The 21,897-nt window shown below is 39.2% G+C and overlaps 1 protein-coding gene across 3 annotated transcripts in view; it reads left to right on the forward strand.

Moving 5' to 3' along the window:
• LOC127575236 (WD repeat-containing protein 26) overlaps positions 1-21,897 on the forward strand; it is an 85,371-nt gene that overhangs the window by 45,513 nt on the left and 17,961 nt on the right. Inside the window, exons 8-13 of one of the 3 annotated variants that reach the window (XM_052024949.1) lie at positions 2,836-2,976; positions 3,839-3,958; positions 7,615-7,760; positions 8,958-9,036; positions 14,630-14,677; positions 19,913-20,042. In XM_052024949.1, the coding sequence (XP_051880909.1) occupies positions 2,836-2,976; positions 3,839-3,958; positions 7,615-7,760; positions 8,958-9,036; positions 14,630-14,677; positions 19,913-20,042 (664 nt within the window). Of the gene's footprint in view, positions 1-2,835; positions 2,977-3,838; positions 3,959-7,614; positions 7,761-8,957; positions 9,037-14,498; positions 14,678-19,912; positions 20,043-21,897 lie in introns of those variants that run through there. The other 2 variants (XM_052024951.1, XM_052024950.1) reach the window with 2 other exon arrangements.

Below are 21,897 nucleotides of genomic sequence, written 5' to 3' on the forward strand. Positions count from 1 at the left end.
AATTCCCCACCACTTTGAATAATAGAAAAAAATTCTAAAGTCTCCTTTCATTTTCTTCCTGTTCCTTAAATCAAAGGCTCCAAGTCACTGACCTGACTGCAAAGGGAAATAGGTTGCTTGTGTTCGTCTTATCTTGGCCCCTCATAATTTTAAACACCTCAGTTAAAGCCTCCCCTATATTTTTTGTTTTTCTTAAAACAAAGAAAGCAACCTCTGCCAAGCCAGCCTCGCCTTGTAAGTAAATCCCTGTTCCTGGCAACATCGTTGTAAATCTCCTCTAGTGTGATAACCAGAACTGTGCACTGCACTCTAACTTTTTACCTTAGTCAGTATTTTATGCAGTGTTGGCTTGATCTCCCAGATCTTGTACTCTTTGCCTCAGCCAGTGGAGAGATGTATCCCATATTCTTTAATAGTCTTATCTGCTATCATATGTACCTGCCATATGACGTATTGAGGATGTCTGGACATACAATTAAAGGTCCTTTATTTGATTGAGTATCCTGTCGTTTATTGTGCATTCACTGGCCTTAGACAATAGGAGCAGAAGTAGACCATTCGGCCCTTCGAGTCTGCACCGCCATTTTGAGATCATGGCTGATCCTCAACAATCAATATCCTGTTCCTGCCTTGTCCCCATATCCCTTGATTCCCCTATCTATAAGAAACCTATCTAGCTCCTTCTTGAAAGTGCCCAGAGAATTGGCCTCCACTGCCCCCTGAGGCAGTGCATTCCACAAATTCACAACCCTGTGGGAGAAGAAGTTTTTCCTCACCTCTGTCCTAAATGGCCTAGCCCTTATTCTTAAATCATGCCCCCTGGTCCTGGACTTCCCCAACATCTGGAACATATTTCCTGTCTCTATCTTGTCCAATCCCTTAATAATCCTGTATGTTTCAATCAGATCCCCTCTCAATCTTCTCAATTCCAGCGTGTACAATCCCAGTCTCTCCAACCTCTCAGCATAAGACAGTCCCGACATCCCCGGAATTAACCTCGTAAACCTACGCTGCACACCCTCTATAGCCAGGATATCCTTCCTTAACCCTGGAGACCAAAACTGTACACAATACTCCAGGAGTGGTCTCACCAGGGCCCTGTTCAAATGCAAAAGAATCTCTTTGCTCTTGTACTCAATTCCCCTTGTAATACAGGCCAACATTCCATTAGCCTTCATCACTGCCTGCTGCACTTGCTCATTCACTTTCAGTGACTGATGAACAAGGACTCCTAGATCCCTTTGTATTTCCCCCTTACCTAACTCCACACCTTTCAGATAATAATCCGCCGTCCTGTTCCTGCTCCCAAAGTGGATAACCTCACACTTATCCACATTAAACTTCATCTGCCAAGTATCTGCCCACTTACCCAACCTATTCAAATCACCTTGAATTCTCCTAACTTCCTCTACACATGTCGCACTGCCACCCAACCTTGTATCATCAGCAAACTTGCTAATGTTATTCACAATGCCTTCATCTAAATCATCAACATAGATCATAAACAGCTGCAGTCCCAGCACCGAGCCATGTGGCACCCGACTAGTCACAGCCTGCCATTCTGAGAAACATCCATTCACCCCTGCCCTTTGTTTCCTATTCGCCAACCAGTTTTCTATCCATGTTAATACCCGCCCCTCAATTCCATGAGCCCTAATTTTACCCACCAATCTCCTGTGCGGCACTTTATCAAATGCCTTCTGAAAGTCGAGGTGTACAACATCCACTGAATCTCCCTCGTCTATTTTCCTGGTTACATCCTCAAAAAAACTCCAGTAGATTAGTCAAGCATGATTTGCCCTTGTTTGCCCTCCTCACACTTCTTTGATGCTCGTAGCCAATTAAAGCTGCATAGAATTATTAATGAAGCATATTATTTACATAAGAGCAGTATTTCTATACTTTTCCTTCATTCCTTTTCTTTAAGGTGCTGCATACCAGCAATATTATTCAATCAGTGGTCTTGCTTATGCTTTTGGAAAAACCTGGCCTTTACTCTTAGTCACTCAGTAGTAATGGTGTGCGGCTAAAGTAGTTTTTCAAATTTCCCAGCATTCATGCAGCATTATTGAGAGTAATTTACCACAAGGCTCTGAAAATATTAAAACATTACTCCATGTTGAATGCGACTTCAGCATTTGGCTTGTGATTTTCCATCTAAATCTGGAACAAAGAGTCCTTATAAACCCCTTTTCATAATCTTAGGACAGTTGATTTTTCATTCATTGCTGTTATGTTGTAAGAAATCTGATAGCCTTTGAGTACAGCAAGCTTCTATAAACAGCTGTGTAATAATCCCGAGATAATCTGTTGTGCTTAATTATGAAGATGATTAATAGGTGGATATTGACCAAAACAGGATATTATCCCTGTTCTTTGAAAAACACAATGGGATCTTTTACATTCACTTGAAGACTGGAATTCAGTGTGATATCTCATTTGAAATATGGCACCTTCAAGACTGTTGCACTACATTGGTACTGCACTAGAGTATTAATTTAGATCTCTTATTTGTTTTTCAAGTAGCAATTTAATATGGTCTATTTAATACAGTCTTTTGCCTTGCGTGATATTTGTCAACTATGTCACGCAACTTTTTGAAGTCTTACGCAGTAGTGTTGCAATGTGGTTGGTGTAGCTTAGTTTCTGCAACTGTTGAATATTGGAGGAATGAGCCTTTATATTAGAAGGTGAAACTGCAATTGACTAGATGATCGAAGTTACAGTATCCATTGCCTGTGACCAGTCTTGTGCATTATCCTAATTTCCCAACTATGCTAGTAATGCTGACATAATTCACTAATGGGCTTTGATTTTTTTTTTGTTCTCTGCTAGGACACTCATCAGCTTAGACTGCTTAAAACTTTAGAAGGTCATGCTTATGGAGTATCCTACTTGGCTTGGAGTCCAGATGATAATTACCTTTTGGCCTGTGGCCCTGATGACTGCTCTGAACTATGGCTTTGGAATGTGCAGGTAAGGAATGCTCAGGATCTAGTAAGCATTTTTATTGGCACAATTGAGAATTCCTAAGTGACTTTTACACTGAATCAACCAAAGTCTTCCTTGTCCACACCATTGTGCCAAATGATGGATACTGGGAGTTCCTTAGAGTTAAGGAACTAAGTGATGTCAAGGAACTAAGTGATGTCATCTGTTAGCCTTTGGGAAGGGCTTTGTGTTGGTGGCCTCTGCAGCAGCTGTCAGTAAAGAAGTCCAATGGGACTGCACTGGAGCTGAGTGTTGGTTTTTCATGAATTTCGTTTTTAAATTGAATTAAGATTGGCACTCCTCATCAAACAATAACCAGATAACTTAACATGGTTTAAGCAAAAGAGAAAATCAAGTGTAGTGATTGAAAAGACAAAAGAGGAGCAGAATGTGGAAATAATGATTTAAGAAATCAGCATCATTTGGACATGTAGAAGTAGTTCAAATTAGCTGAGCCCTCGCATGAGAAGAACATCAGCATAATAAAGATTTCTGTAAAGCATGCAACTTTTCACCTTGACACTTTATCATGTAAATTTAAAATTTGAACGTACTGTCTAAAAACTGAATTTCATCTTTTGATTATCTAGGCATTTGAACCAAAAACTTGTGAAATCTTGGCAGTAATAGGTAAAGGAAACATCGTGCAAGAATATTGCATTTTATGGAAGCTTCCTTCATATATCTTTGCACTGTTTCATGACACATTGACCAGATAATATATAAAATATCTAAGTCTGTGATGTATAATGTGAAACCTGATGTGAGATTTGAAAAGTTTGGTTTGTTCTTTACTTTTGATACAAGAGCACTTTACAGTTGATAGTTATTTTTTTCTGCTCTACAGACAGGAGAACTCAGGACCAAGATGAGCCAATCCCATGAGGATAGTCTAACGAGTGTGGCTTGGAACCCAGATGGAAAACGTTTTGTGACAGGTGGACAACGTGGGCAATTTTATCAATGTGTGAGTTGTTCATTTTCCATTTAGTTTTTATCTGTATATTTCTATACATATCATATTTTGAAAATCAAAAAACCTGATGGTTAAAATCTGAAACAAAACAGAAAATGCTGGAAAATATGAAACATTGACAATTTCTCTTTCCACAGATGTTGCCTGACTTGCTGTTTCCAGCTTCTTCTGTTTTTGTATTTATTAACATGATTGTCATTGGGCAGTCAACATAGGTATGCAGTTTAAAAAAAATTGTACGTGCCTTTATTTTGGAATATTGTAGGACAAATGGTATATCAGGATTGTCTTGGTGGACAATGATTATCTCCAGCTGATTTTCTCCACCTAAACACTCCATTTTAACTCATCTCCTTCAGGTGCAAATATATTGTGAGCTCTTTAATCACAAAGATTAAAATGATTTGTTAAGCTACTTGGTTTTCCTTCACTCCTTGCCAAAATTCCTCCTTTAGCTACAATCACTGGTACAAGATTTGTTTACGTAATATAAATAGAAACAAAAGTATACCAGAGAGGCGCAAAGCTTGTTCAGTCATTCAGTAAGATTGTGACTGATCTTGTACCTTGTTCACTTTGATTCCCAAATTCCTGATTTATATGTAAATGAAAATTAAAAAACCTTGATGCTGGAAATCTGAAATAAAAATAGAAAATACTAGAAACACTCCCCATGTCAGGTAACATCTGTGAAAAGAGAAACAGAATTGACATTTCAAGTCAAAGACCCATCATCAGAACTGGAAGGAGGGAAACCAAATTTCTGTTGAGTTCTGACGAAGAGTTGCAGACCTGAACCATTGACTGTTTCTCTTTCCACAGTTGCTGCCTGGCCTGTTGAGTGTTTCCAGCATGTTCTGTTTGTATTTCAGTTTTGGAACATTTGCAGTTTTTGTTGAATTTTAAAAGAGAGGACAGGGGAGGGATAGCTAAGGCAAAGGGAATACTTCTGATATGGTGGGGCCAAGATTGCCATTGTGATACGTTGTTGATGAAGCACAGAAGGGCTTGTAAAAGCTGTGAAATGCAGCCCAGCAGATGAGAGATGGAAAAACTGAGCACCTTTGTTTGACCATCAGATGGCATAAAAACACAAGAATATAGGAATAGCCGTTCAATGTGATCATAACTGATCTGCCCCAGGGCTCAACTATTCCTTTCTGCCAGTTACCCATAGCCCTGAATTCTCCAATCTTTCAAGCCACGTCCTCTTTAAGTATTTCCTGTTATCCAGCATCCAGCAAAATAATGTTGCTGCCTCACAGCTCCAGCAACCCAGTGTCAATCCTGATGTCCAGTGCTGCCTGTGTGGTAATTACAAATTCTGTGACTGCATGGATTTTCCCAGGGGGTTTCTGTTTCCTCCCATGTCCCAAGGTGTGCTGGTTATTATAGAAGATGGAACAGTTCAGTAGACCACAGGAACAGGCCCTTCAGCCTACCATGTTTGCGCTGACCATAATGTCAATCTAATTAATCCCGTCTGTCTTTACATGGTCTGTTTTTCTCTATTCCCTGCCTGTTCATATGTCTGTCCAAATGTCTTTTAAACATTGTTATTGTATCTGCTTCTGGCAGAGTGTTCCAGCCATCTATTGCTATCTGTCTATATAAAAAAAACTTGCCTCGCAAATTTTTAAACTTTAAGCTTTCCCCCCTGTCACCTTAAAGCTATGCCCTGTAATATTTGACATTTCTACCCTGGAGAAAAAAGACTCTTGACTGTCTACCCTATCTATGACTCATAATTTTATATATTTCTGTCAGGTCGCCCCTTAGCCTCCGATGCTCCAGAGAAAAAAAAAATCCAAGTTGGTCCAATCTCCCCTATAGCTAATACCAGGCAATATTCAGGTGCACCCTCTCCAGAGCCTCCACATCCTTTCTGTAGTGTGGTGACTAGAACTAATTAGCTGCTGTAAATTGCCTCCAGTAGGTGGCTGGTTAGAGAATCATAGCGGTGTTAGTGGGAGAGAATGGATTACAGGGAAATAGTCATAGAGCCATACAGCATGGATACAGGTCCTTCAGCCCAACAAGTCCATGCCAATCATAATGCCCTCCCAGCTAGTTCCATTTTCCTGCATTTAGCCCATATCCCTCTAAGCCCTGCCCCTCCATGCACCTATCCAAGTGCTTCTTAAATGAAACTATTGTACCTGCCTCACCCACTTCCTCTGGCAGCTCATTCCATATATTCACCACCCTCTGCATGAAAAAGTTGCCCCTCAGGTCCCTTTTAAATCTTTCCCCTCTTTCCCTAAACCTATGCCCCCTAAATAAGTAAGAGAATGGGATTGCTCTGTCCTGGTACAGAAATGGCCTTCTCCAACATCTTAAGGAAATATGAGGGTTGACCCTGAGCTTCCAGTTGCCTGACACTTTAATTCTCCATCTCACTCCCACTCTGCCCTATCTGTGTTCTCCTGCAACAATGCCCAGCGTAAACTTGAGGAACAGTACCTCATCCTCCATCTGGATATGCTGAAGCCTTCAGACTTTAATACTGAATTCAACAATGTTGGATAACTTTCTTTATGTTTCAGAACTTACCACTTTTACTCTAGGTCATCCAGCTACAATATCGACTCAGTATTTCTGTCTCCACTAGCGTAGCGTAACCTGACCTGCTGGATGTTTCCTGCAGCCCCTGGTTTGCAACCAAATCAACAGTACATATTTTTGGGAAGGGCTATATTTGTAATGGACAGTCATGAGATATGCATTTGATTTTAACTGCATATAAGTCATAGCATCAGAAACAGGCCCTTCAGCCATGCTGACCTTTTTGTCCATCTATACTAATCCCACTTGGCAGCATGAGAGCTCCAATGCCTTGCCTATTCAAGGGTCTGCCTGAATGCCTCTTAAATGTAGAGATTGTATTTGACTCCATCACTCTCTCTGGCAGCGAGTTCCAGATATTAACCACCACCTGTGTTTTTTAAAAAAAAACTTCCCTCCCAATTTTTGATGCCCCTACCATGGGAAATAAATAATTAACTACCCTATCTGTGCCTCTCATAATTGTGTATATTTCTGTCAGGTCACCCCTCAGCCTCCTTTGTTGAAGGAAAAATAAACCCAGTTTATTCAATCTCTTCCATAACTAAAGTCCTCTAATCCAGGCAGCATCCTGGTGAATTTCCTCTACACTCCATCCAGTACAACCACATCCTTCCTGTAGTGTGGTGACCAGAAGTGCACACAATACTTCCAAGTGCAGTCTAATGAGTGTTGTGATAAGTTGCAACGTAACATCCAATAAGTTTTGTATTCTCTGCCTATGAAGGCAAGAATGCTACATAGGGAACTATGGACTTGAACCCTGATGTCCCTCCGTTCATCAACATTCCTTAGCTCCTTACCATTTACCATATTTTGACCATAATACTTAGTCAAAAATTCCGAAGTGAATGTTGATTGAGGATGTTTGGATGTGGCTTTGATATTTTTCCATTGTCAAAATCCCTAATGACAATCCATAGTTATTTGGGTGTGATACCAGACAATTCCCACTGCATGTTGGACAGTGTCTATCAAGAATCATTGCCTTTGTGGAGAGAACTATGTAATGGGGAGAGAATTATGGGGAGAGAAATACAACCCTGGAGAGGCTTTACTAACATTCTTTGTGTCTCTGCTAGGATTTGGAGGGAAATCTACTGGATTCGTGGGAAGGTGTGCGAGTGCAGTGCCTATGGTGTCTAAACGATGGGAAAACAGTTCTTGCCTCAGATACACATCAAAGGATACGAGGCTACAATTTTGAGGACCTGACTGATAGGAATATGTAAGCTATTATGACCAGTTGTTCACATTGGGCATTAAAGTTCTATTTGTACCATCTAATATTATTTAAAAAGATGAAGTGGTAGATGCTAGTTAAGAATGTAGTTTACTATTTCTGATACACAAAGTTTCTGCACAGCTTACAGCAGTGTGCTGAGATTAATGGCTCATTGCAGATATTTTGTTGGAAGCATACTGGGTCATCCACAAGATTTATTTTAATTCTTCTCACTGTTTTGTAACCTTATTTAATGTTGCTAATGCTGTAAAGCTTCATTTAAGGCTATTAAATATCTAATCATAAATCTAGCCAATTGGAATGACCATTGTTCAGTTTTTGCCTTGTGGACCATCTCTTCGTGATCAAGGTTGTGGAATTGAAGAATGCTCCATAGATCAGCATGCTGGGTGCAATTGACCCAGCTTAATTAAGACCCTTGCTTTAACCCCTTCTGTCCATTTTGAAGAAGTGGCTGGATGTTTTTTTTAATGGAAGAGTGTTGACACTGAATGGTTCCCTGTTTTGGAAATTACCTGGCTTTGTAAATTTTAGTGCAACACAAGTTAAGTTGGGGATTAGGAAGTTGGTCTTTGAGTTGCATTTAGGTCTCAGACTTGGTGGTCTAATCAATAATGTTTAGACTAAGTTTTGTGTGTGCTGATAATTTACTGACCTGTTTAATTTGAATTTTGTGGGTCCAAGAGTTTAGGGATAGCCATCTAGTTTACACAGTTTTGAGATGTGTGCAGAATAGTGGGAGCACTGAGTTACACTTTATCTACACATCCACAGCTCTGCTATTACATGCTTCTGTGACCTATGATAAAATAATAGGAGTCTCTAGATTTAACTGACATTTGAAATTGTTGATAGTACTTCAATACCAATGTATGATTCTATTCCATCAGGTATAGAATACTGTCAATCCCTGAACCCAAATAAGTTTTAAAGAAATATTTCAATGAAAAATTCCTTAATATTCAAATAAAATTAAGTGTGTCTGTTAAATGCAATTGCTTTCTGTATTAAGACATGTTTTGCTTTTTAAGACTTACTTGACTTTTGTGGGAAGGATGACAAGTCCTGATTCAAATAGTGCTGAGTATTGCCTCACAAACTGTGTTGTGAATGATAAAATAATTCTAGTGAACTGAAATCGTTATCATTATGTTTGATTCTTGTTTGTTTATATTACAGAGTGCAAGAGGATCATCCGATAATGTCGTTTACAGTTTCGAAGAATGGAAGGTTAGCCTTGTTAAATGTAGCAACTCAGGTATGTAAAGCAGAGGGGAATCATTCATTTTTTATGTGGAATGTATTTCTCTACTGTAGCATTTTCATCAGGTTCAAGTGACCAAAGACATTACTCTCTACTATGAATCTATCTTCATTTGTTAATGTCTATCAGACACAAGCAGAAACTAAAACTATGATTCCATGCCCCACACCACCCCCCCCCCCCCCCCCCCAACTTGGCTAATCTCATAAACTGAATTTTAAATCATCACTTCACATTAAATCCATCACTAAAGCCTCCTGAACATCATCTGCCTGCGTCCATAGACATACAGCACGGAAGCAAGCCCTTCAGCCCACTGAACCCAGTAACAGTAATGCAGCTAGTAGAACCACTGCCTCACAGTGCCATGGTCCAGGTTCAATCCTGATTGAAATCCTGCATGACTTCCACGTTTTCTAGGGTGCTTCAGTTTCTTCCAATGACTCTAAGATATTCTGGTTGGTAGGTAATTGCCCCTGGTGTTGTAGAATCTGGGGTGGGAATTAATGGAAATGTGGGGGTGAATAGGTTACTGGGAAAATTAGTGGGACAATGGGATTGCTCTGAGAACTAGCGTAGGCTAGATGGGTCAAATAGCTTTGTGTCATATGGAGTCTGCACTGACCATCAAGCACCCATTTACAGTAGTTCTATACTAATTCCATTTTATTTTCCCCACATTCCCATCAACTCCCCCCAGACTCTCCCACTTACCCTCACACTTCAGGCAATTTACAGTGGGCAATTAATCTACCAACCCACACATCTTTGAGATTTGGGAGGAAACCGGAGCACCTGGGGAAAACCCATGCAGTCATAGGGAGGATCTTCAAACTCTACACAGCACCAGATATCAGGATTGAATCCAGGTCACTGAAGAGGTGAGGTAGCAGCTCTGCTAGCTGTGCCACTGTGCTGCTCCTAATCCATACTTTGCTGCACCCCCCTCCTGGTTACTATAACCCTCAACTATACTGTTTTTAAATCTTGACTTGCCATTTCCATCACTGCCACAGTTGTCTTTCCAAATTCCATCATGCTGAGAACACCCCTGTTCAAAACCTGTCTCCTTACCTATTTGCTACCAGTAATGGTGTCCCATTTCTTAGAAATGATTATCCTTATCTACAAGTCCTTTCTTGCTCTTGCTACCCCTACAGCCTTATCCTGACTTTTGCATCAAGTGTTGAAAGCTTCCTAAACCTCTGCACCTTGTCATAGCATTCTAGAAGTATTGACACCTACTGGTTATCCATCCCACCATCTTTCCTCAGTTAAAGTGCCTTGCTATGCTTTGCCATGTAAACTGCAATGTAAATGGAAGCAAGCTTCAGTTATAATGATCTGTTGAATTTTATTAATAAATGAACAAAAGATCAGGCAAGGTCTTGGGCTTTGCTAAGAGATGAAATGATACATAAGTACTTCCAGGAGAAGGAATAATGTTGAAATCAATCCTCAATATGATTGGAATTGTCAAATGGCAAAAAGATAGAATATTAACATTTAAAATATATACTTTATGCTGTCTATCGACAAGATAAAGCTTTATTTAAATCTTTCAGAAAATATATTTGTTCCCCTCGAATTCGTAACCCATGACTGAATATTCTACTGACCCTGTGAATTTTTACTAGGAGTGAACCTGGGTTATTTTATGATTTAAAAATTATCCTGTTAAATATCCATAGCAGTACCTACTGATGGTGTAACTGCCTGCATTTTTTTTGTGTCACAGCACAATGGGGCTATCTATTCCTGTAGATAAAGCTAGTGTAATGTTATGCAGCAGGGAGATGTACTTTCATCATGAGTGAAATTTACATTTGGGGGTTCTTCTATCTCATGACACTGAAGAATGGAATGATAAAACAGTAGAGTTGGATATGTTGTATTTTCCATGGAAGTGCTTTATATAATTGATCAGTGTTTTCTGGGAGGTGGTATGGGGAAGGATTACAGAATTAAAGTCAAGTCAAAGTCAAAGAATTGCAGCAGAGTAATGTTTAGGTTCAATTAATTTAAACATACCAAAGATAGGTTGTAACTAACATATTCCATAAATATATATGTATGCAGTTACCTCACTCCAGGTTTGGATGACACCAAAAATTACACCAGGTTCTGTTCAAAGCTAATTGTAGATTTCATCTTGAGCATATTGTAATTTTCTACATCTCATCATATGTCATGTACAGAAATGGCTGGGAGGAATTCTGATGTTTATTTTAAATTTTCTTAAAAACAAATAGGTGGCATGTACATTGGAGCATGAGAATCCTTTCTCTAATTTGTTTCTCGGTCATTTAGCTTATGTGCAATAATAACATTTTTGTAGTTGAGACTTTTCATTTCCTCCTCCTGGCCAACTGCCTGGTTGTTTCAATCTCTAGCACTTTTACCTCTATCCATAGGTTTCAAATTCCACTTGCATTCCAGTGAAGTACCAGTGGAGTGCTGTGTTATGTGCTGTCTTTTTGATGAGATGTCAAATGGAGGACCTGCTTCCCTGTTCTAGTGTCTGTTAATCCCCAAAAGTTGATGATTGTCACTGTTGTTTCTTCAATCTTGTGTTCAGAGTGGCAGTCACATTTGCCTAAAATTTACTAGAGTCATAGAGCACAGAAACAGGCCCTTTGGCCCACTAATCCCATTTACCAGCTCTTAGTCCATAGCCTTCTATGCCTTGGCAATATATGTTAAATATTCTTAATGTCCTTGCCTCCACTGCCTTTTCGGATGTTCCAGATTGCAACCACCCTCTGGGTGGGGAAAAAAAATTTCCTCAGATTCCCTTTAACCCTCTTACTCTTAACCTTGAACCTTTAACCTGGAACCAGAGTCTCAGTATGGGAAAGCTTTCTCACTATCCACCCTCACAATTTTTTTAGGCCTTTGTCAGGTCCCTTTTTGGTCTCCTCTGTTCTAAGGAAAACAAACCCAGCCTAACCAGTCTCTCCTCATAAGTGAAATGTTCCATCCCAGGCAAAAATTCCTGGTAAACCTACACTCTCTCCAGTGCAGTCACATCATTCCTATAGTGTGATAGCCAGAACCACACACAATACTCTCACTGTCCTAACCAGAGTTTTATAAAGCATGACTTCCATGCTCTTATGTTCTTTGCCCCAGCTAATGAAGACCAGCATCCTATATGCCTTTTTTGCATCTTATCTACCTGTCCTGTCACATTTTCTCAATACTCCCCAGGGCCCTCCCTCTCATGGTTTATGTCCTACCTTTATTAGACCTTCCAAAATGAATCACCTCATTGGGAATTAAACTCCATATGTCATTGCTTCACTCAATTTATGAGCTGATCGATATCACTCTGTACCTTAAGATTATCTTTTTCACTGTTGTCATTTGCAAACTTGCTAATCATACCTCCTACATTCATATCAAAATCGTTTATGTATATGACAAACAATAAGAGTCCCGGCACTGATCCCTGTGGTATGCTATTGGTCGCGGGTTTTCAATCACAAAAGCAACTTTCCACCATTGCTCTCTGTCCCCTATTACCAGGCCAACTTTGGATCAAATTTTTCATCTTGCCTTGGATCCCATGGTCTATAACCTTTTGGATCTTTTTTCATACGTATCACTGAAGTCCAGGTAGATCACATCAACTGCACTGCCTTATCAATATATTTCGTTACTTCAAAAAACTTCAATCAAATTAGTCAGACAGGATTCCATCAACAAAGCCATGCTGACTATCCTGCCTTTTCAAGTGTAGATTAACCCTGTCCCCCAAAAATTTTTTCCAATAATGTACCTACCATTTATATTATGCTCACTGGTCTGTAGCTACCTAGCTGATCCCTGCTACCCTTCTTGAATAAAAGTACTACATTTGCTGTCCTCCAGTCATCTGGCATCTCACCTGTGGCAGCAAAGGTTTAAAAATCTCAGCCAGGGCCCCAAAAATCTCCTCCCTTGCCTCCCAGAGCAGCCTGCAATATGTCTCATCAGGCCTGAGGAATTAGCCACCTTAACACCCACTAAGGCATCTAATACATTTTCCTTTTTAATGTTAACAAGCTCAAAATTATTTCCATTTCCCTCCATGAAATCTGCAACTACGATGTATTTCTCCTTATTGAATACAGATGAGAGGTATATCTTTAAAACTTCACCCACATCCTCCAGCTCCATGTACAGATTTTCCCTTTGGTCACTAATGGGCCCTCTCTTTCCCTGGTTACACTCTTGCTCTTAATATACTTATATTAATGCTTGGGAATTTCCTTAATCTTGTCTGCCAATGATATTTTGTCCCCCATCTTTGCCTTCCTACTTTCTACAGCTGAGTGTAATTCTTTGAATATGAACATTTTGAGTAGAATGATAAAGTACTACATAAATTGATCAATTTTTTATCTAGACTTTTATCTTAAATGAAGTTCCCATCCAAAGTAGTGACATAACCCCAGCCATTTACTAATCAAACCTGAAACCTCCTTTCCAAGACTAACCTGAGGTGACTGATCTTTACTTTCCACTCTCCTGGCCTTAACTAGGAGTTATTTTGGAAGTATGGTGAGGTGCTATAAATGTAACTATTTGCTTATAGGTGTACAGCATAAATTTAGTAGCCAACCAGAGGACTGTGACCTCAAAACCACATCCCAGCAGTGTATTTTGCCATGTCTGTCTTTCTTTTCAGTTACTTATAGGTGCTGAAGATGGTTATGTATGTGCCTGTTTCTCCATTCCCTTGCCAAATGAGCATTGTTACTATTTGATTAAATGTTTGATGTTGGGTACTGTGATTATCACAGCCAAGCCACTCATGGACTTTATTTCTGCCCAACTCCCCACCCCCACCCCTTCACATCCTCGCATCCACTTTCATTATGGATTGCTGGATAGGAGGACTAGTTTAATTAATGCCATTATCTGTAACCCATACAAGCTGGAGCCAAATCTGCTCTTATACCCTGACCTGATGTAAAATTCTGTGTTGATCAAACCAGGGGTTTCCTGGTTTGCATGGTGACTTACTTTTGTTTCTATAGTGATATGCTTCTGATGTTTTGCCTTGAGTTGAAGGTGGTATAATAAGTGATGAGGTGTGGAAAAAGACTGAGCAGGTACAATAATATGTTGGTAAAATCCACAGTATTGTGGATATGCACTGTTCAATTTACATTTGAACATGGGATTTATCCATTAGTACTTATAGACCTTAAACTGGAACAGTAGCATTTATTAAAAAGACCAGTTGAATATTGTTGTAAATACATTATAAACTGTGTAGGAAGGGTTAATTAGGATTGGCTCTTGACACTTTCCCATATTGTTACTGCATTCACTGCAGTGAAACCAGCTCTTTTTCGCTTCTAGCGAAGCTGAGCAGATTAATGGGGAGGGGTGCATTTATCACTTGATGGCAGCTTTGTGTTTTTTTTTGTCTTTTTATGTGCTTTTCCTTCAACCTCTACTGCAAGACCTCTCCGCTATATCTACCTGCAAGTACATTGATCTGTCTGGGATACCTGAAGAAGCAGCCAACTATTTGGAATTGAATTTTTAACGAGACTCATATGTTTCCCTCTGCATGGTGAAAATATAACTGAAGACCGTGGTTGATGAAGAGAAAAGGCAGGAGAAATCGATTCGCTCAAGAGTGAGTAGAAAGTCTACACAAAACAGCCCAAACTGATTTAAGATTGTACTGCTTTTGACACTAAGTGGTGATGGTGACTTAGGGCCCTGGTCCAACTTCCTTTAAGGCCTTTTTTTAATGATGGAAAGAACACTATAGTTTTAATCAGCAATCTGATTTTTTTTAAACTAATTGCAGAGACTCACTACCTAAGGTTGAAGAACTGATTTTGATCAGTGGCGAGTTTGATAAACTTTGCTGTACTGAAAGCAAACTTGACTCAGCTGCTCTGGGTCATTTGTGAAGTTGGGTTGCAGGCTAGTGAGTGGGTTGATGGGGTTCTAAATCTGTTACCTTGAAGCCTGAATGGAAACCTTTTGACCTTGGATAATGGCTCTGATTGCATGTTGCTTTGGCCTTAACTACATTGAGACCTCTGTGTAGACCAGCCACTGGAGAAGATCAGAACAATGATTGATCTACATGCTGGAAGTAGCAAAACAGATCCAACCAAGCTTCTGAATTACTGACTCAATTCATCACAGTTAAAGTGGATCTCTTAACATCGACCACCACCTCTGCTGTCTTTTCATTGCTGGCATGGGAAGATGTCTCTAGTTATGGATCTAAAAACTTTTGCCATAATTCTTTTGCGCTCAGGAATTTGGGCTGTTATGGTAACAGGGCTCATCACCTGTGAGTATTTGGAGTTCTGTTACAGTGAGCTGATTTCTTCATCTCTACGTGTCAATATACAATGCAAACCCTGGCAAAGATGTTCACTTATTTATAAGGACATGATCAACGTGCAGCATTGATCCAAAAATTAGAGGAGGGAGGTTTTCCGTGACTTTTATTAAAGTACAATCTCCACAAAGCAGTGTGCCATCTGTTTAAATATTACCAACTCCTGGGCATAGAGGATTTGCAAGGAAGAAAATCCATATGAGTGAAGCTGAATGAAATAGTGGAAGATGCTCTGCTAATATTTGGTATAACCAGCAACAACTTACAGAAGATGGACATTACTCTCTATAACTTATCAGGAATTGAGAATACTGCTATGGAATTTAGATATTGAACTACCTTGGAATGACGGCAATTTGGGAAATTGCCAGCAGGAACATCTCATTTGTAGCGAATAAAGCAATTTTCTAGAGTTAGGATTGAAACCAGTTTACTGGCAGCGTTCTTCCTTAATTTCTTATTAAGAGTATTTTTATTGTTTAGGAGCATGGGATTCCCACATACTCCAGTATTTTTGCACTTCTGTTTGTACTGTGATTATTGACACTTCATACTCTTAATGGACTCAAATCCTGGCAAAGCTTTCTTGGATATCATTAGATTAATCTGAGCCTTCAACCTGACTGAAAAATGCTTTGTATCCTTAAATGTAAATTGTTATGATGAGGTCTTATCTCATTTCCTAATCATATTGCCAAATTGCTGATGCTTGCAGAGCTTGAGTTGGAATCCACATGGACTTTCAGCATCAAACTGAACTAAGTGATAGTCTGGTACAATAAGGTTGTTCGAGGAATGATCTTGGCTCAAAAGAACAAGAAAAATGATATGTGTGAGTGGAGATGAGAAACAAAGTGTTTAAAAAATGGTGAGGGATTTCCTTCTGGCCCTCTATTAGCAAGAGCACTGGAGAGAGAATCTAGAAATGGGGGACTTCAATCTCAGTTTAGACTGGACAAATCAAAGTGGCAAATCTATGAAGGATCAGATGGTAAGATCTATTCAGGACAGTTTTCTGCAGCTGATTTTGAGCCAGCTAGGGAACTGATTTTATCTTGTGTAATAAGAAAAATAATTATTGTCATAGTAGGTGATCCTCTGAGAGAGAGTAGTTACTATATTGGCTTTTTCATCAAGTTCAAGTGATGCCCTAAATCAGAAACTTGAACAAGCCAATTAAGTAATGAATGATTCTGCCCTTGCAGGGCAATAGATGATTTACACCATTATGGTTACAGTTTGGCATTCAGATTTGAGTCTGCGTTTCCAGCAGCAGAGGATCATGAATGCAGAACACTATTTATGGCAAACAGATGGTAATTCTCTTCCTATACTTTTCAACCAAAATCCATGCTTGTTATTTCTGCTTTCAGGTGCTGGTGAACCTTTATGTTGATCAAATTAACTATGTACACCATTTCAGTTCAAATACAGGAGGGGCAGGACAGGATCCTTCTAGCCTGCCTCTGACCTTGTAACCTTTCCCTTGTATTATTTGCATTTCCTTTTACTAGATGCATTCATCACTACACAAAAATCCATGTGTTTGGTTGAAGAGGAATGAAGAAGATCCATACAATACTGTGAAGATGTTAACCGCTCATCTGTTTTATTTTTCAAGGACCTAGACATCTGGCCCAGCCATCTCCCCTTTATTTTGACAATTGACTTTTTTTTTCCTGTCCTTTATTTCAATAAAGTTTAACAATGTTCTTGATTCTGACATTTCTTCAATCCTTGTGGCATCCATTCATTTTAACTTTAGCCAAAATTGAGCTGAAGGTTTTTTTAATTTTTTTTATTATCTGCTTATTCCTCACCATTTGGGCAATGCCTTTACAGCAATCACTAATGGGCCTTTCTTTATTTAGTAAAAGCAAACATAAAACAAGAAAGCAACATGTAGATTTTGTATTTGCCAAACACTGGCAATATATATGAATATAATCAAATGTTTTGATTAACAAATAATTCAGTACAAAGGATAGTTGAGATGTACATGATTTGGTCAGGATGTTAGCCTTAGCTTATTTATTTACATTAGGCTTGAGGGGCATGTTGTGTAAGGTATGTTGGGAAATTAGATGAAAAGGTTTCCCAGTGAGTAAACAATGGCAAAGATTTAAATAAATAATTGCTAATTGGTTTATTATTGTCATATGTACCGAGATACAGTGAAAAGCTTTGTTTGCATGCTGTCCAGTCAGATCATTCCATACACAAGCTCGTCATTCTTAACAAATATAACTTTAATTGCTTTTTTTTAAAAAAATGCATAGATAAAATGGTTCATCTGTAGCTAATTAAGGAAATTAAGGGTAGAATTAGATTAAAAATGGTTGATAATTTTGCCAGGATTGAGAGAGTCTAAGTCAGTGTTTCCAATCTTGGAGTCATGACTCGATTTGAGGTTGCAAAGCTAAGAAATGGAGTTGCAAAAACAAAAATATGGGATCATAAGCATGATTAATGGTGTAATTTTAGTTTAATTGTCATTTGACAGGTTAATTGATTTACTATCAGCATCATTTAGGAGTCACAAATTTCAAATGTTAAGACTGGGTCATGCCTTGGAAAAATAATGCAAAGCAAAGAATGACCCAAAAGTCAATAGAGGGAGAAGACAGAAAATGAGAACAAGCAAGGATTTGTAAAAGTTTCTGCAAGTATCTTTTAAAAAGGAGAATAATAAAATGTATGTGAGTTCTTGAGAGCAGGAGAATTTAACACAGGATAAGGAAATGACTGAGATGGTAAACAAATTAGTTGTTTCTGCTTCACTGTAGAAGTCGCAATAAACAAACCAGTAATGATGAGAATCAAGATTCCAATGAAAGTGAATTTGAAATATAATTTAAATACTGGCAATACTAGTCAAGCTGTTTCTATGGAGAGCGAGACAGCATACAAGCTTCAGATCAATGGCCTTTCATTGTTTACTTATGAAATATTATCAACCTGTTAACTCCTGTTTCCTCTTTCCAAGGGTTGCCCGAACTAAATATTTCCATTTTTTCTGTTTTTACTTCAGATTTCCAGCAACTTCAGTTTTATCTTTTGTTGTATGAAAGTGAAATATTACTGAGGGGAAAATACTGGATAAATTAAGGGAAATAATGGGCAAATTCTGGCACTGCAAAATAAGTGATTACAGAGATAATAGATGCATTAATACCATTTTTTTCCCCACAAAGTTTCCTAGATTTTGAAACTCTGCTCAGATTGGACCCTCAGCTATTTACACTCTTTAGACAGCTGAGGACAGAAGGTGATGTGTACAAATTTGCTGTTGATATGCAGCTAAATGAAGAAAAACAAGAAGAGACTCGAGTGAAGCATTAACATGAGAATGGACTGGTTGAGCTGAGCGGCCTGTTTTTATGCCGTATTTCTTATTAATATAAGAAACAGTTAACTTAACATCAGTTGGAACATAGAACAATTACAGCACAGGAACAGTCCCTTCAGCCCATGATGCCTGTGCTGACCATGATGCCAATTCAACAAATCCCATCAGACTGCCCATAGTCTATATGCCTCCATTCACTGTCTGTTCATGTGGTTGTCTAAATGCCTCTTAAACATTGCTATTGTATCTACTTGCACCACCTCCCCAGGCAGTGTGTTCCAAGCACCTACCACTCTCTGTGGTTTGAAAAAAAACTTGCCTTGTAAACCTCCTTTAAACTTTCCCCTTCTCACCTTAAAGCTATGCCCACTAGTATTTGACACTTCCACCCTGGGAAAAAGATTCTGAATATCTACACTATCTCAACTGTGCTGATGCTGCAAAACAACAAATATTTTAAGTTTGATGCCCCAACTTTTTAAAGTCTGCTATGACTTTCGTGTTTAGCCCTGTGCAGATGTTATAAACTCAAAATAATTTTAAGATAGGGGAAATATACATAAGGGCCAATTGCATCCGGAAAAAAAAACTATGTCGGGGTACAATTCCATCTATTGCATCTTTGTCAGAATGCTCCCTTTCTCCCTCAACCAAAAATGTACTTGTAGTTATTGTTTGGCATCTAAGTGTCATCCATTCCTAAAATCTACAATATTTCAGAATCAGGTTTATTATCACTGACTTGTATGACGTGAAATTTGTTGTTTTGCAGCAGCAGTACAGTGCAGAGACATAAAATTACTATAAATTACAAAATAGTGCACAAAAAAAGGATTAACAAGGTAGTGTTCATGGACCATTGAGAAGTCTGATGATGGAGGTGGAAGGAGCTGTTCCTAAATCACTGAGTGGTCTTCAGGCTCCAGTACCTCCTCCCCTATGGTAGTAATGAGAAGAGGGCATGTCCTGGATGGTGAGGGTCCTTAATGATGGATGGCACCGCCTTGAGGCACTGCCTCTTGAAGATGTCCTCGATGGTGGGGAGGGTTGTGCCCGTGATGGACTGAATATTAATTGAACTTTTTCCAGAACTTGTGTTAATTGGAAAATACATTAGAAAGACATCTTAAACTTCAGTGCAACTATCTTCTTTCTTTCAGGGAGTTCATCTATGGGACTTGCAGGATCGTGTTTTAGTGAGAAAGTATCAAGGTGTGACACAAGGATTTTACACAATTCATTCATGTTTTGGAGGCAACAATGAAGACTTTATAGCCAGCGGCAGTGAAGGTAAGAATGTGGGTCATGGAGCATCATAGGGTCATACAGCACAGATGGAAGCCTTATATATGAATGTGTGTACAATTTAGAAATGAGAGTAGGCCATTTGGCTGCTCAAGCCTGCTCTGCCGTTAAATAAGGTCATGACTACTGTGGTTTAACATCAATTCCACATTCATCTCTGCCTGCTATAATCTTTTAAGCCCTTATTAAGAATATATTTACGTCTGCCTCAAACATATTTAAAGACTCTGCTTCCATCACCTTTGAGGAAGAATTCCAAAGACTCCCCACATCTCTGTCTTTAGTGAGCAATCTCTTATTTGACCCTCCAGATCTAGATTCTTCCACATGAAGAAGCCCTCTCCACATCCAGGATCTTATGTTTCAGTCATTCATCCCCCGCCCCACCCCAACCTCTCTAAACTCCAACAATGCAAACCTAACCCATCCAACCTTTACCTAGAGTCAAAGGGTTGTACAGCACAGGAACAGGTCCTTCTGCCCACCACGTTCATGCCAACCTTATTGTTTATTCACACTAATCCCATTTGCCTGTTTCTTCTATGCCTTGCCTGTTCAAGTGCCAGTCTATATGTCTCTTAAATATAGTGATTGTAGTTGCTTCCACCACCTCCTCTGGTAAAACTTTCCCTTCCAGTCATTTTTAAAACTCCTTCCTCTCACCTTAATCCTATGCCCTCTTAATGATACTCTTGCCATGGGAAAAAGATTTTGACTATCTACCCTATCTGTGCCTCTTACTTACCTCTATCGGGTCACCCCTCAGCCTGCTTCGCTTCAGGGAAATCAAGCCTAGCCTATCTAATCTCCTCTATCCACTGCAATAGCACTCTTGCTGTAGTATGACAAACAGAACTGCACAGTATACTCCAAGTGTGGTATAAGCAGAGTTTTGTAGAGTTGCAACATAACCTCCCAACTTTTATATTCTACATCCCAACCTGTGAAGGCAAGCATGCAATATGCCTTCTTCACCACCCTATCTACCAGTGTTGCAACTTTCAGGGAACTGTGGACTTGAACCCCAAGGCCCCTATGTCCACCAATATTGTGTAGTGCCTTACCATTTACTGTCTATGCCCTACACCTATTGGACTTCCAAATGCATCACCTTGCACTTGTTGGGATTAACTTTCATAAGACATCCTGCCCTTTTCAATCTATTAAACCTTCTATGAGCTGCTTTTAACACATGAACATCCTACCCTAAAGAGACCAAAACAATACACAGTACTCCACTCACCAGTGTCCTATTCAAGTGAAGCACAAGCTCCTTACTTTTATATTTAATTTCCCTAGCAATGAAAAATAATGTTTCTTGCTGTACCTGCCTTTTGAAAATCATGCACTAGGGCACCTGCATCTCTCAGCCCCACAGTGTCTTGCCTTTTATAGAATATACTTTTATTTTTCCTAACAAAATAGACAATTTCATATTTTCCCATATTCCATTTGCTAAATTTGTGCCCTCTAATGTACTCTTATCTATTTCCCATTGTAGCTTCCTTATGTCCTTTTCAACTCTTTTACCTTTCTTTGTGTCATTAGCAAATTTAGCAATCATATCTTTGAAGCCTTCATCCAAAGCATTCATTAAAAGTTGAGGTCCCAGCACCGATCCCTGTAGTACACTGCTTGTTATGTCTTTTAGAGTCATAGAGTAACTTCGGCCTAACTTATCCGTGCCAACCATGGTACCCACTAAGCTAGTCCCATTTGCCTGTATCCCTCGAAGCCCTTCCTAGCCATGTACTAAGCCAAATGTATTTTGAATGCTGTTATTGCACCTGCTTCAACCACTTTCTCTGACAGCTCATTCCATACACACACGTCTTTTCAA

Source organism: Pristis pectinata, chromosome 10 (assembly GCF_009764475.1).
Source record: "Pristis pectinata isolate sPriPec2 chromosome 10, sPriPec2.1.pri, whole genome shotgun sequence".
NCBI lineage: Eukaryota > Metazoa > Chordata > Chondrichthyes > Rhinopristiformes > Pristidae > Pristis > Pristis pectinata.